Source organism: Asterias rubens, chromosome 15 (genome assembly GCF_902459465.1).
Source record: "Asterias rubens chromosome 15, eAstRub1.3, whole genome shotgun sequence".
Lineage (NCBI taxonomy): Eukaryota > Metazoa > Echinodermata > Asteroidea > Forcipulatida > Asteriidae > Asterias > Asterias rubens.
The window spans coordinates 2,271,789-2,285,627 of NC_047076.1; the positions used below are offsets into that span (position 1 = coordinate 2,271,789).

Consider the following 13,839-nt stretch of genomic DNA (forward strand, 5'->3'; position numbering starts at 1 on the left):
TGGGGTAACAAAAATGTGTTAAAGTTCTTCCAAATTGTCGCCCAATCATTTTCAAAACAGAAAAATAAGCCCAGTGTTTGCGAATTAACACTTTGATTGGCTATAATTATTTTGCCCTTAGTGGATAACTTAATCCTTTGCTCCTCTTTTTTTCTGTAGTCTAAATTCAGTTTTAGTTGTTTGAACTTTGTTAATCCATGGTTAATGCCTCCGAGACAAAGGTCCGGTTCGGATCAAAAACTAATAAGGCGCTCCCCTATCAGTTTTGACAAAGATATATTTAATATTACATAATCAGATGCAGATTGCAGGAAAACCCGATAATGCACAAACAAATGAAACTTTTTCATTTAACTTATTTCCACACAACTTCTGCTTTCTGCATCTTACTATTTTTCTGTGAAAAAAATCATTATGGTGACATTTTTCTTTATGAAGGGGGGGGGGGGGTTGGGGGGACACACAGGTTTTTGCTGTTATGAGCATGGAGGAAGAATTCTGTATATTTTGTAAAACACAAATTCAATCGAAAATGGATCGTTAAAGATTGCATTTATATTTATAAGTTTGTTTGGGATATTATTATTTATATGTTCTGCCAAGGCAACCGTAGTTTCAGCCCGCACTTGTCAAAAATAGTAGGTGGTATGTAATGGTACTCATTCCCCTTGATATCCTTGGCATGATAGGGATCTACAAAGGAACACATTAATAACATTTATGAGCGAATTGTTACCAGATTGTGGATTTTTACTTCCGGTGGAAGTTTGCTGACTGGCTATCCCCTTAGTCATTGCCGCTGTTGTTGTTAAGTCAAATACCCAACATTGGAATCAATTGTCTTTGACAGAAGAAGTCATAGTTCAGTTTTGGTTTCAATGCCAAGTTTGTCTCAATCAATACAAAGTTTATTATGTCCACCCACGGTACAAAATTAGTCACGGACCGTCGCCTGTGGAGAATGGTTTTGGAAGTGATGCACATTTTGCGGTTTTAGTTGGAAATAAATTCGATTATAATCAGTTGAACACCAACTGCAAGTGGAAACTTTTATAGTTTATTTTTTGGAAGAACTGAAAACAAAACAAAAGTGGATAATTTTGTAACCAAAACCGGATAATTTTGTAACCAAAACCGGCTAAGTAAGTACTGTTTTATTTCGCACCCACCTTTTCAGTAAAAATAGACACATTATAAACCGAAACAAAAACATAGTTAACTCTATATGGGAATTTACCACTTTTGGTATAAAAAGATTATTTAATTGAGCGTATTTTTTATTCTCTTTTGTGATAGCTTCACATCGATTATTTTAAACAAAACCACTTTTAGAATGCACTTTATATTTTCTTTATAAAATAAACAATTTTAATACGGGTGTCTGTTTTTTCCCCTTTATTTTTTTCTTCAAACTTTCACTTTAATTTTTGTTTTCATAAAAAGGTGCCTTTGGGGGTATACCAAGCCTGAACATCTGACGTCACACTTCGAGGCTCGTGAATAAGGACAGGAGACTAGTTTAGGGTTTCCCTGGCTAGTCTTTGTCCAAGACAACAGAGGGCGCACTAGCACATAAAAATAATGCAAGGGACAAAACTGCAAGGGACTTGGAGCTAAGACTAGCCTCTAGCATTCTCTTGACCATTAACAAGTTTGATTGAGCATAGTGCAAATTCACCAACTTCACTTTCCAGAAGTTTAATTTTGTTGACAATAATTTCAGAAAGTCACAAATACTTCCAGATAGATACAAAACAAAATTCAGTACACAGAGATATACAGGTTTTTTAAAATAAATTTAGCAACAGCTAAAGTGTCAATGCTTGAGAAAGGAGTAAGTTTGGAGAAATCAGGATGAGGAACAAACGGAAGTCTGTAAACTACACTTAACAATTTTTAACGGGTCTATTTACACACTATCATCAGGCATGATATAAATAAAATATTAATAATTAACAAAATGGTTTCTATAGCACCATAGAAATAGAACCCGGAGAACGCTGATCTCGGCCACCCTCTGTGTCGTCTGTGGACGCGCGGCATATCGATACCGCGTGATACGTGTGTATGGCAAAATGATCATTGCGTGACACGCGTGTATGGCAAAATGAGCATCACGTGACACGCGTGTATGGCAAAATGACAATTAAGACATCAGCGTACATAAACCGTTTCTAGTGTGTTCATTGGTCAATGATGACGTCACTGTATGGCAAAATATTTTGCCATGCACGCGTTAAAAAAATGGCATATGCGCGTCCATAAAAATGGTCTTACAATGAAACCGCACGCACAATGAGACACTCAGCGGTCTCCGGGTTCTACTTCTATGTATAGCACTCATATCCATCATTCAACGACGCTCGAACGGTTCCTCAGAAAAAAAGAAGGAACCTAGTATGAAAGGGTTGACCTATGTCATAGACCTTATTGCAAATAATCGGTACGCACGCTTTCTAGGCATGGAATGAGGTGCTGGTCTAGTTAGCAATCAAGTTTGATCGCTAGCTAGACCAGCATGCACTTCATTCAACAGTTAGCGCTTGCGCAATGGGTATTTGCGAAAAGGTCTATTAACACATGGTGCAGGTGCTAATAGATATTCAGGCCTCATTAAAAATAATTGTTATGGGTTTTTTCCAAAGAGGAAAAACAATAAATCAGAAACTGACTAAAGTAGAAAGAATATCATGCCTGATCATTAACCATTCAACCTCAGTGACTATTTACTTTATATACATTTCCCAGTACTTGGGTGGAATAACTTATGTACAACTTTATTTTACAATTTTGTGAAAAAAATAAACTTCTACAAGAGCTCTTTGAATTTTCTCCAAGCTGTGACGATGAATTCCGTCAGGTTGTTGCTTTCGTTCAGACTGGCAGCCATCTTGTCTAGTCCCTCGATTGCGGGGTTGGAATCTGCCACTGTCAAAAGGAAGGAAAATCATACTGCTAAATGTCCACCAAATCTTTATGCAGACCTTGGTATCTAACCACTTAGCCACTGAAGACAAGTTGATTGCTTTAAGACACTGGACACTATTGGTAATTGTCAAAGACCAGTCTTCTCACTTGGTGTATCTCAACAAATGCATAAAATAACAAACCTGTGAATATTAACAGTTAAAAACCAAGCTAGCAGCAGCCATTCTCTCTCATACAAACATTGATTTACAACTATGATTATGAATTGCACAAATTAAGAATTTCTAATTGTACTTCAGTAACTAGACGTCAAAACATATTCTAGTCGTTGTGAAATCGGCAGTTCGCTTGGTAGGATTTGAACCTACAACTTTGTGACTGTAAGTCCTGCAGTCTAACCACTGGACCACAGTGTTTCCTTGAATCATCTTGACTCAGCTTGGTTCAAGGTAGGGCTACACTTTGGTGATGATCCCAAAAAAGAAGTTGAGTATTTTTTTATTAGAAAGCCTTCTTGCTATAAAGATGGTAGGGTTTAACCCCAGTGTTTCCGGTTCACAGGTTTTCTCCAGGCTTGCGAGCTACAGTGATTAAGTTCACTACAGTGATTAAGTTCCCAGCCGTGACACTTGTGTCCTTAAGCAAGACACTTAACCATTGCTTCGTCATTCGGATGGAATGTAAAGCCGTTGGTCCCATGTGTTGTGTAACGGATGTAAAAGAACCCAGTGCACTTATCGAAAAAAGAAGGGGTTCGCCCCGGTGTTCCTGGCTGTGGCTGCTGTATGCGCCGCAGCACCTCAGAATTCATCACTGCAATAACCTATCTTTCTGAAAGTTTGTATATACTCAGCGCCTTGAGTACCTTGTTTGGTAGATACGTGCGCTATATAAGACTTCGATATTATTATTATTATTAAATGTATAAGACTTTATCTTAAGTATATTTCCTTACCATTGTATTTGTTGTTCTCAATCTTTATTGTAAAGGAGAAGGTTCGACTGTGGTCCTTAGGGTCCAGATAGGAGAAGACAAACTGTAAGTGATCCTCTGAAGATAGACACAAGAAAATACGTAAGTTTGACTTTGTTTGGCTAAAGATGCAAGCAACGTACTAAGAACTATGAAGATAAAAAAATCAACCAATTCTAAGTTTGAACTGACGTTAACACTATTTGTGTTTTACCTAAAAGGTGTGTGTTAAGCCAGAGCTCAACTTATACACTGGACCACAGGCTCGAGATTTTAATATTGGGTCAGTCAAATCAGGAATCATAGATGAGAGTCATTGCTCACAAAAAGGTCTGAAACTACACATGTGGGATACAGATTCTGCAGATGTATGTTGAAATTATGGCTTTTCCACCTGTACGGTAGCCCGTGAAGTTATAGATTCCACTGAACAGTGTTCTTAGCACTAGAGAAGTATATCAAAGGACAGGATTTTGTCATATTATAGAAAAAGTAACGGCTAATTTTCTTCACCAGGCTGACATAAAAAGTCTGATTTCAGATAAAAGTCTGACAAATCTCATCCCTGAGGAACGTTCAATCCACAAGCATAATCTCAGATAGGATTCCAACCTTTGGCAATCTGGAGCAGATGTCTTTCCATTATATCAAGTTGGCTCAAATCCTGTTTATTAAGATTAGCCAGAGTGACCATACATACAAACATTCAATATTTTTATACAAGGATTTGAGGCTTCTTTTGTTGAGACAATCTGTAAAGACCACAAACACTTACCGCTGATTTTCTTGAACTGAAGTCCTAACCACTCCTTGTACAGACTCTCGGCCTTGATGAGTTCTCTAAGTCGAGTTTTCGTTGCTTTTTCCTGCGCTTCTACCACTGGGAGTGCATTAAAGTAAAATTATTACATACAGGGTGTTAAAGGGAGTGTATGTTTGGTAATCACTCTTAAAAAAAAGCAACGAATACTTTCAGTTAAAAGCCTACAGCAGCTTTTGATCAAAGAAACATTTCAGTTTAAAGTATTAATGTGGATAAGATGTAAAAAGATATTAGTTTTTATGCCCCAAAAAGTGAATCTGAGAATGACTGACATCAGTAGCGCTTCTCAGATGGTGTATTCCTCAGCTTAGGAATTATTCTTCCTGTGTGAACACATTCGCTCCAGATTTTTTGGTGATATCTCAAAATTGCTTTTAAAGCCATTGGACCTTTTCGGTAAACAGTATTGGGCCCACACTTTGTGTATCACAACTGCTATATAAAATAACAAACCTGTGAAAATTTAGGCTCAATCGGTCGTCGGAGTCGGGAGAAAATAACGGGAAAACCCACCCTTGTATCCGCACGTTTCGCCGTGTCATGACATGTGTTTAAAATAAATCCGTAATTCCCGATATTGAGAATTGATATTGTTTCACTGTTTTCTCAAAAAGTAAAGCATTTCATAGAATAATATTTCAGGAGAAGTCTTTCACCAAGTAAACCTTCTGTAAACCCTGTAAGTTATTTGTAAATCTGTGAACGTTTTCTTTTTTTTCTGTACTGAAAGGGTCCAATGGCTTTAAGATGTGTATTCGTCCTACTTGCTAAGCAAAGTGTGATGACACAATACACGAATACAGGTCATGATCAATCAGTAACAGACATCTCAATTCAGGACGTATCTTAGTGTTTTGCGAAAATGAGCGTTGATGACCAAATTGAAAAGTGAAAACAGTTTGGCCCCTTTTCAGTATAATAAGAATCAGTATTACTGGCAACTGTTGTATAATGGAGAACATGACCAAAGGTGTTGGTTTAGGTCTTCAGCTTACATTCCTTTTGTTGGTTGCATTTTTCCATCCCGACAATATACTCCTTCTGTTTCTGTTCTCTCTCAAAGAGAAGCTCCTGAAGTTTTAGAGCCGACTCTTTGATCACCGCTTTCAGGGCCAAAAGTTTCTTCTTGTTATCTTCCCCAACTGACGAGGTAAAAAAAAAAAACTGATAAAGTTCTCCGGTTTTATCAAATACAGGGCAGGCCTTGATTTTGGCTCTTAAAGTGACAAGGCAATTTTCCTCTGGTAAGGGCCGCTCTATAAGGAAAATGTAAATTTGTAAAAGGGCACCACAGCAAAAGCACAGGGCACCAAGGCAATAGACCCTTCCCGTGAAATATGTAAATTGCACATAGCGCGTGCGCACTAACGTTTTGGTTGGCAAAATGAGGGAACATCGCGCTGTTTTGTACACGGCTAATGGGTGCGTGAGGCAGACGCGATTGCGCGTCTGCTTAGTGCACAACTCTATGGCGTTTGCCAACCAACAGGGTCTGTACGCATGCGTGAATGTGATTAGCATATTTTATGGGAAGGGTCCATTGCTGTGGGTGACATGGGCTATTTCGAGGCCTGACATGGTGTTGTGGCAGAGCTGGACATGAGTTGTGTTTTTACTGTTGGGCAGAATATGGTTTTGAGTCCAAGTCTTTACACTTGTCTCCTTAAGAAAGGCACTTCATCAACAGAGATCTTTTTATTGGTACATGTACATCTCCCATACCAAATATCTTTCAAAGGGTTTTAAGTTTTCCACCCACCTTCTTTGTTGCTCAGCGACTGTTGTTCCAAGATTTTTAATTCCTTCTGGATGCATAATATTTGGTCTAAAAAGAACAAGCAAAGGAAAGAAAAGGTGAACAACAAAACAGTCAGCAGTACAATAACCACAAAACAATGCAGTTAGGAGTCAAAAGGCCATATAATAGAAGTTTGAGGGAAAAACTGTACAACGTATATATACTTTGTTTGCTAACTCTCGACTTGAAAACTTTACTTAACTTTTTCAGTGCCAAGGTTGTACCGTTTTTTTTATGGATTTCAAAAGCGTCATTATCGTACACATGTTCACAAAAAGGGTCAAGGTAACACATATCAGCAAGATGCATTTTGTTTGAGAAACTTCTTCTTTTCTTTTCTTCAAAAAAAACTATAAAAGCTCAAGAGGCAAACAAAAGTGGAGACTGAAAGATTACAAAATACTTACCTTTACTTTCCTGGATCAACGTCTCATGTTCTCTCAAATGATCCTGCAAGAACTTTGTCAGCTGGTCTCCCGTCCAGTGATTGAGGAATGTATCCTGGACTTGCTGCAGGTTACCAGTTAACTTGGCCAGTTCTGAGTCCAAGTCCGAAGGTTGTTTTGCAACGGGACAACTCTGGTTTATTGTGGTCATCTTGAGGAGCCTGTCAAAGATAGGACACAAATTTGTTTGCATAATTGTTACCAATAAAATAAGGAAATAATTATCCGATTCCCACAACTTCACTAAAAAATATAATTAAATTTGAATTAGACTTAAGAAGTACTTCCCTCTTGACAAACAGCCAAACTCTAGCATGCCTACTTGCGATAACAATTAACATAACCTGCCTGCTGACGGCAAAGCGTCGACAGGAGGGTTACGTTATTGCAACTAGCCAAACCCAATCTTTGTAAGTATCATTCATAATCATACTCATAGTTAACTAAAAAACTCTTTCAAAAAATGAATGAGTTAATTTTGAATATGGTTATAAAAACTTATAGTAAGTAACGTTGGCTTAAAAAATACTGTAGAGTGTAACTGGGTCAATTCAACTTTTTTTCAATTTGACACTTAAAGAATATCTTCAAGAGTGCCCTTCAATATATCTACAGTAAAGGTTTACTCGTGAAGTCATAACCCTCATTTCCAACAACAACTCATCATGCAAAGAAAGTCACAAAACCTAGCTCATCAATGATTGAAGTGCGCCCTCTCTTGTAAAACATACACCGCACTCGGTCACAACAACTGAGCTAACCGAGAAATTCTTATTACATAGTGCTCTAAAAACCGATGTTTTCATGGCTAAAACATCACAGGAAAAACAAAATATCACCAATAAAAGTAGTAAAAACACATATAAATACTCACCTAAATTTTAATTCATATAAACATTCAGATAGTAAAGAAAGTGCTCGAAGAAAATGGATTTAATCGTCGTTTCATGTGTCATTTCCAACAGTTTGAAAATGGCGGAAATTTTGAGGTCAAGGGTCGATGTAAAATGTTGTAATTTTTTAATAGAAATACAAGTTACATTTGTATTTTTCTATTTATTTTTTAATAAAAATTATAGCTTAAAATGAATTTTAATTAATTTAAAACTGTAAAAGAGTTAATTTCAACAATGTTTTGTTTATAAAACTTAATATTATTTAATTATTTTTGAAAGAGTTTAAGGTCAAATGAAGTAAAACATAACGTCATCAGACGAAGTTGGGAAATCAACAACACAAAATTTATTGTGAAATACTTTCTGTGGAAACTGCATTCATTTACTTCATTGAATTGTTCTTTTTACGAGGATGGAAGAGGAAGATGTGCTTACGACTCTAAAGATTCTGATAATTGGAGAAAGTGGGGTCGGAAAATCGAGGTAATTTGAGAGTTCCGAGGAATCTTTTTTGAGACAACGGATTTGGAAGAGAAGAGTAAATTTTAATCAATGTTTTGATTTTGTTTTGTCTCAACAAAACAAACGGTAGAGTGTGTCGTAATCCAATTTGCTGTTTTCTAGAACAATTCCCCGTGCAATTATTGTTACTTCTGAAACCAGTTGCGATAACGTAACCCTCCTCCCAACGGCCGCCAGGGGCCTGGCGGCCGTCGGGAGGAGGGTTCTGGCGGCCGTCGGGAGGAGGGTTACGTTATCGCAACTATTCTGAAACACAAACCATTATCTGTTTTCAGTGTTTAGTTGGTTACAAATCTTTAAATCAAAAAAGTATTTTGATGAGATTTTTGCGTAATCAATCTCGACTCCAGCTTTAGGCTACCTCAATCTCCTCAGTCAGCTGCAAACTGTAGCCAAACAGGACCAGACAGGGGCCAAACGTTATGGCTCTGCTTATTATGGCTCTGAATTCTGTGATTACGATCACCATTACTGTGAAAGTGACGAATTTCTGCGCTAGCTTTGTAAGCAAGTAGTACACTGTGGAGAACACAAGTGCGCAAGCAAAAATTCCATGCTAACCTGCTAACCCGTGAAATACGCTTGACGTAAGCGCGAAATTCCCTGCTTCTGTAAAGTGCCGATTCTTAGCTTTCAGTGAGCAGAGGCCAGAGCCATGAAATTGGGACAGTAACAATTACAATAACATTAAAATGAATTTCTGTAAATATTGTTTTGTTGTCGAGTATAGTATACTGGTCCTTTTGAGTAGTGATAATCATAAACGTGAATTCTGACCACAATTTACTTTCTTTATTTTATATATCCTGCAGTTTGCTTCTGAGATTTACAGATGACACATTCGATCCGGAACAATCTGCAACAATCGGTGAGTTGCAACAAATAATGGCAATGATTAGAACTAAGGCGGCGTCTTGCCAGCCTAACTATGGCTGAATTTTACATCATCATGTATTGGAAGTATAGCAACACCCAAAATAGTTGTAGCCGGAGCTGTAGCTGGCTATTCCTATAATTAGTTGGGACTAGAGTTGGGACAGCCCCCATCTAAAATTAAAACAAGTTTTATTTCATCTAATCTAATCCTATAACTAAATTCCTTCTTTCATTTTCATTTTCGTTTCACACAGGTGTCGACTTCAAAGTGAAAACACTCTCTGTTGATGGAAACACAGCAAAACTAGCAATATGGGTGGGTGACTAAACCTTATTAGTATCATCTCTCTTGAAGACATTGTAGGCATATGCCTGTGCTGTGGTCCCCTCCTCAAACTGTACCCCGCTTGAATCACTGGTAATGCTCCCACCACAGCACGTCTCTCCAGTGCTGCTGCTTTGAGTTTGGTGGTACCACAACCTGAACAATCTTGGATAACCAAGATCATTTTTATAAACCCTTCGTCCTTTAATGAGGAAATAATAAACCATAAATTCTCCAAAGCCTGATACTTTTCAGGAAGTGAGACTGTCATAAAAAAAGGGTATTTATGGTTTCTCAGTCCATGTTTTAAACTTTTTTGGATGAATAGAGTGACAGCCCTGCAACTTTTCAGCTGACAAGCTACATGGCATCCCCATAAATCCTACCTCTTGCCCCACCCCCCTCAAACACCCCCGTCCCCAAATTAAAATGCCTGGTTCTGTCACTTCATTTTCCTTTTTTTTCTGCAATTACATAGTTGCGTGTTTTGAGTGACTGAGTGTAACACAGAGAAACTGCAGATGATAAAATATAATAAACATTTTTTTTTTTGGTTTTCTTTTATAGGACACAGCGGGTCAAGAGAGGTTTAGAACACTAACCCCAAGCTATTACCGTGGAGCACAAGGCGTCATATTAGGTAGGATGGTTACAGAAAGTCTAAACCACAATGAAGTGCTTAAAGACACTAGACACTACTGGTAATTGTCAAAGACCAGTCTTCACACTTGGTGTATCATAATCTCAACATATAACAAACCTGTGAAAATTTTAACTCAATTGGTCGTCGAGGTTGCGAGATAATAATACAAGAAAAAACACCCTTGTCACACAAAGTTGTGAGCTTTCAGATGCTTGATTTCAAGACCTCAAAACCTAAATCTGAGGTCTCAAAATCAAATTCATTGAAAATTACTTCTATCTCAAAAACTACGTTACTTCAAGGGAACCGTTTCTCACAATGTTTTATACTATCAACCTCCCCCCACTACTCGTTACCAAGTAAGGTTTTATGCTCATAATTATTTTGAGTTATTACCAATAATGTCCACTGCCTTTAACTTGGCTTCACTTTCCAGCACTAATACGGGGTTAGCAAAGCTGCCAACTCTTCCTAATTCGGCAGAAAGTTCTCTGAACATCAACCAATCTTTGCATGTTTTGATGAACAGCTTTGAAAATCTCTGATTATGGAATTTTCTTCTTTATAATCGATTAAGGAGATCAACAAAATTATTCATGTTTTATTATGGGCCATTATTGCTGAAGTGGGGCCAGGTTTTCAAACTGTTTGTGTATTGGGGCCATGCAATAAGTTGAATGGCCTTTGGATTGTGTTCTTTCTCACTCCTTATCATTAGCTGTGTCTCAGACCAATGCAAAGTAGACAATATTTAAAATGTGTGCGTCTTGGGCAGGCCCGCCCAGCACCGCCCACCGTGGCTACAACACTGCTAAAGACATATTTTTCCTTTACCACTGATAGACATTGAACAACTATTTGCTTTTTTGTTCTACAGTGTATGATGTGAGCAATCAGGCCAGTTTCACGCGGCTTGACCAGTGGCTAAATGAACTGGACACGTACTCGACAAAAGGAGATATCGTCAAGATGCTTGTTGGAAACAAAATTGACATGGTAAGTTACCGACGCTCTGGATGAGGGCAATGTTGAGAAATAAGATCCAGGCATGGAATTATGTGGAGGCCATGGCCTCTGTTTTCCTGGTCTTGGCCTTGGTGCTCCTTTCCCAAAGATTTTCTAATGGAAGTGCACTTTGCAGAATGAAAATAGTCTTGCCCTCTTAAAGACCCATGTAAAAGAAAAGGGTGATTTAATTTGCCTTTGTGGGTATTAAGTGTACTTCATTATGTCATCACTCAGTAGAATTGAAAGGTATTCTTTCAAACTGAAAGTCAACATTTGTTAAACATAATGTTGTCCAATAATCAAGATGTCACAGTGAGTAAGGTTATTAATTAATATTCAATTAAAGAGCACAAAACCACTGCTGTTGTTCATTCGCCTGACACCAAAACTACTGACCTCTGGCCTGCGGTCCAGGGTAAAAACCCGAAACCTGGTCTAAAATAAAAGTAATGATGTCTGGATTTTTTACATTTTGAATTGGCTTTGTTTGTACAACAAGGAGAGACGAGAGGTGACGAGGGACCAGGGACTACGGTTCGCCAGAAAACACACCATGCTGTTCATAGAGTGCAGTGCCAAGACAAAAGACGGAGTGCAGTGTGCCTTTGAAGAACTTGTAGAAAAGGTGAGAGAGAACCAAACTCAAAAACAGATTCATTTCATGGAGCTGCTTTCTGCGGAATGTTTTGCCCACTGCATAAAGCCCGGTTCATACTTTCTGCGAATGCTTCGTGCGATGCGAATTTATCTGCATCACAAAGGGAAATTGAGCACGCACCGATTGTTGTGTCACCAAATGTCGCTTCGCATTCACAGGAAGTATGAACCTGACTTAAAGACACTGGACACTATTGGTAATTGTCAAAGACCAGTCTTCTCACTTGCTGTGTCTCAACATATGCATGAAATAACAAACCTGTGAAAGTTCGTGGAAAATTACTTCTTTCTCCCTCTACATCACTTCAGAGGGAGTAGCTGTTGTATACTATCAACCTCTCCCCATTACTCGTTACCAAGTGAGGTTTTATGCTAATAATTATTTTGAGTAATTACCAATAGTGTCCACTGCCTTTAGGCTGTATGCGATTTAGAGGGCGCCGGAAGTGCAAAGCTGTAGTAGAGCAACGCCATGTAATTGTGATTTCATTCATACTCACTGCTCTATGGAGACCGAGAACAAAACAGAAAAGGGAACACAAAAGGTCTCCATAGGGAATTTTTAAAGACTGGGGTGCCCCACACGGAATTCAGTGCACAAAATCTATGGAAGGTTCTTAACGACAGGGACAAAGGAAAGAACAAAAGATGTCTTTACAGGGATGCCAAAAAAAGAATTTGTGTTTCTGAAAATGTTAGAGGGCGGGTATGCCTTTGGTACCTCCTCCCCAAATTAATGACTATTAAAACTTACTTGGTAAAGAGCGCTTGAGAGCTGTTGATAATATAAAACATTGTAACAAATAACCTTCTGAAGTAATATAATTTTAGAAAAAGAGTTTTTCACCACAAAATTAGAATTTGAGAAACGTTCGGCCAATTTCCATAGGTCCTTACGTTGGGAAGCATTTTGCAACAGCTTCTTTTATTTTCTGTTTTATTTTTATAACGGTAAATGTCTAGAAGCAGGCTTGGGCAATGCTTGCCTTTTAATTTTCCTGACTATGTGACCAGTGACCATTCACGCTTTTAAGATTTTCACATCAGTTTTTGAGTCTTTCACTTCAGATTTTTAAATCTGATTCTGTATTTTGAAATTGAGTTTTTCCATTCTTATATTTTTCAAATGGTTTTGATTTTTCTGTAGATCATACAGACACCCGGGTTGTGGGATACCGACACAAAATCACGAGGATTGACGTTAACCGGACAGAAGGGCCCAGGGGACATGGGATGCTCCGGTTACTGCAGCGTTATATGAGTTCAAGTTATTACATAAACGGACAGTTAATTTTTCCTTATACAAAAAATGATCAACGCAATGCCTTTACTGTGCGTATTCATGAATTCTGTGTACATTGTGAGCGCACTATAAGCTGTGGAGTCTGTTTTGTACAGTACAGACTGCATTGAAACTGCAAGAAAGTTACTTGGAAGGTAAAATATACTTTAAGAATACACAGGGCTCGAAATTAACACTGGACCACAGGCCTGACCAGTGCTGTATGCTTCGTTTTTTCAAAGGGAAAGGGTACCGAGGCATTTTCTCCTTGGTAAAGGGCACCCTATGAGGAAATTGTAAATTTCTACTGGAGCATTTGAAGGGCACCAAGGCAATGGAGGCATGGAGGAAATCGCCTTGGTTGCCTCTGTGAAATATCATGCCTGCCAGAGGCCTATGAGTTTAGCTTTGGGCCAGTAAACACACAATGGAATAAGCCCTGTGGTCTTGTGTTTTTGAATGTGAATGTGATAATTGTATCTTTCAATTCTCTTTTAAGAGTATCAAATAACACTCAAAGACACTGGACACCTTTGGTTATTGTCAAAGACCAGTTTTCTTACTTGGTGTATCTCAACATATGCACAAAGTAACGAATCTGTGAAAATTTGAACTCAATTGGTCGTCGAAGTTGCAAAATAATAATGGAAAAAAAACACCCT

The 13,839-nt window shown here is 38.2% G+C and overlaps 2 protein-coding genes across 2 annotated transcripts; one reads left to right on the forward strand and one right to left on the reverse strand.

Annotated features, from left to right (window-relative positions):
- Positions 1-1,117: 1,117 nt before the first annotated feature.
- LOC117300040 (kinetochore protein Spc25-like) lies at positions 1,118-7,930 on the reverse strand. The gene is made up of 7 exons (XM_033783698.1): positions 7,843-7,930; positions 6,930-7,129; positions 6,484-6,549; positions 5,720-5,866; positions 4,677-4,781; positions 3,884-3,979; positions 1,118-2,928 (listed from the first exon to the last, which is right to left on the reverse strand). The coding sequence occupies exons 2-7, from the start codon at positions 7,117-7,119 to the stop codon at positions 2,810-2,812; spliced, it is 723 nt and encodes a 240-aa protein (XP_033639589.1). The 5' UTR covers positions 7,120-7,129; positions 7,843-7,930; the 3' UTR covers positions 1,118-2,809.
- Positions 7,931-8,185: 255 nt separating this feature from the next.
- On the forward strand, positions 8,186-13,433 carry LOC117299990 (ras-related protein Rab-18-like). The gene is made up of 7 exons (XM_033783630.1): positions 8,186-8,347; positions 9,199-9,254; positions 9,517-9,578; positions 10,155-10,227; positions 11,108-11,226; positions 11,738-11,863; positions 13,043-13,433. Exons 1-7 carry the CDS (start codon positions 8,277-8,279, stop codon positions 13,154-13,156), a joined length of 621 nt encoding a protein of 206 aa, XP_033639521.1. The 5' UTR covers positions 8,186-8,276; the 3' UTR covers positions 13,157-13,433.
- Positions 13,434-13,839: the final 406 nt, after the last annotated feature.

Coding starts and splice junctions, on each gene's coding strand:
- LOC117300040 (XM_033783698.1), bottom strand. CDS start 7,119: ATGACCACAATAAACCAGAGTTGTCCCGTTGCAAAACAACCTTCGGAC. Junction 6,550..6,929: donor GTTGATCCAGGAAAGTAAAG/GTAAGTATTTTG, acceptor TGTTCTTTTTAG/ACCAAATATTATGCATCCAG. Junction 2,929..3,883: donor TGAGAACAACAAATACAATG/GTAAGGAAATAT, acceptor TCCTTTTGACAG/TGGCAGATTCCAACCCCGCA.
- LOC117299990 (XM_033783630.1), top strand. CDS start 8,277: ATGGAAGAGGAAGATGTGCTTACGACTCTAAAGATTCTGATAATTGGA. Junction 9,255..9,516: donor GGAACAATCTGCAACAATCG/GTGAGTTGCAAC, acceptor CGTTTCACACAG/GTGTCGACTTCAAAGTGAAA. Junction 11,227..11,737: donor TTGGAAACAAAATTGACATG/GTAAGTTACCGA, acceptor TTGTACAACAAG/GAGAGACGAGAGGTGACGAG.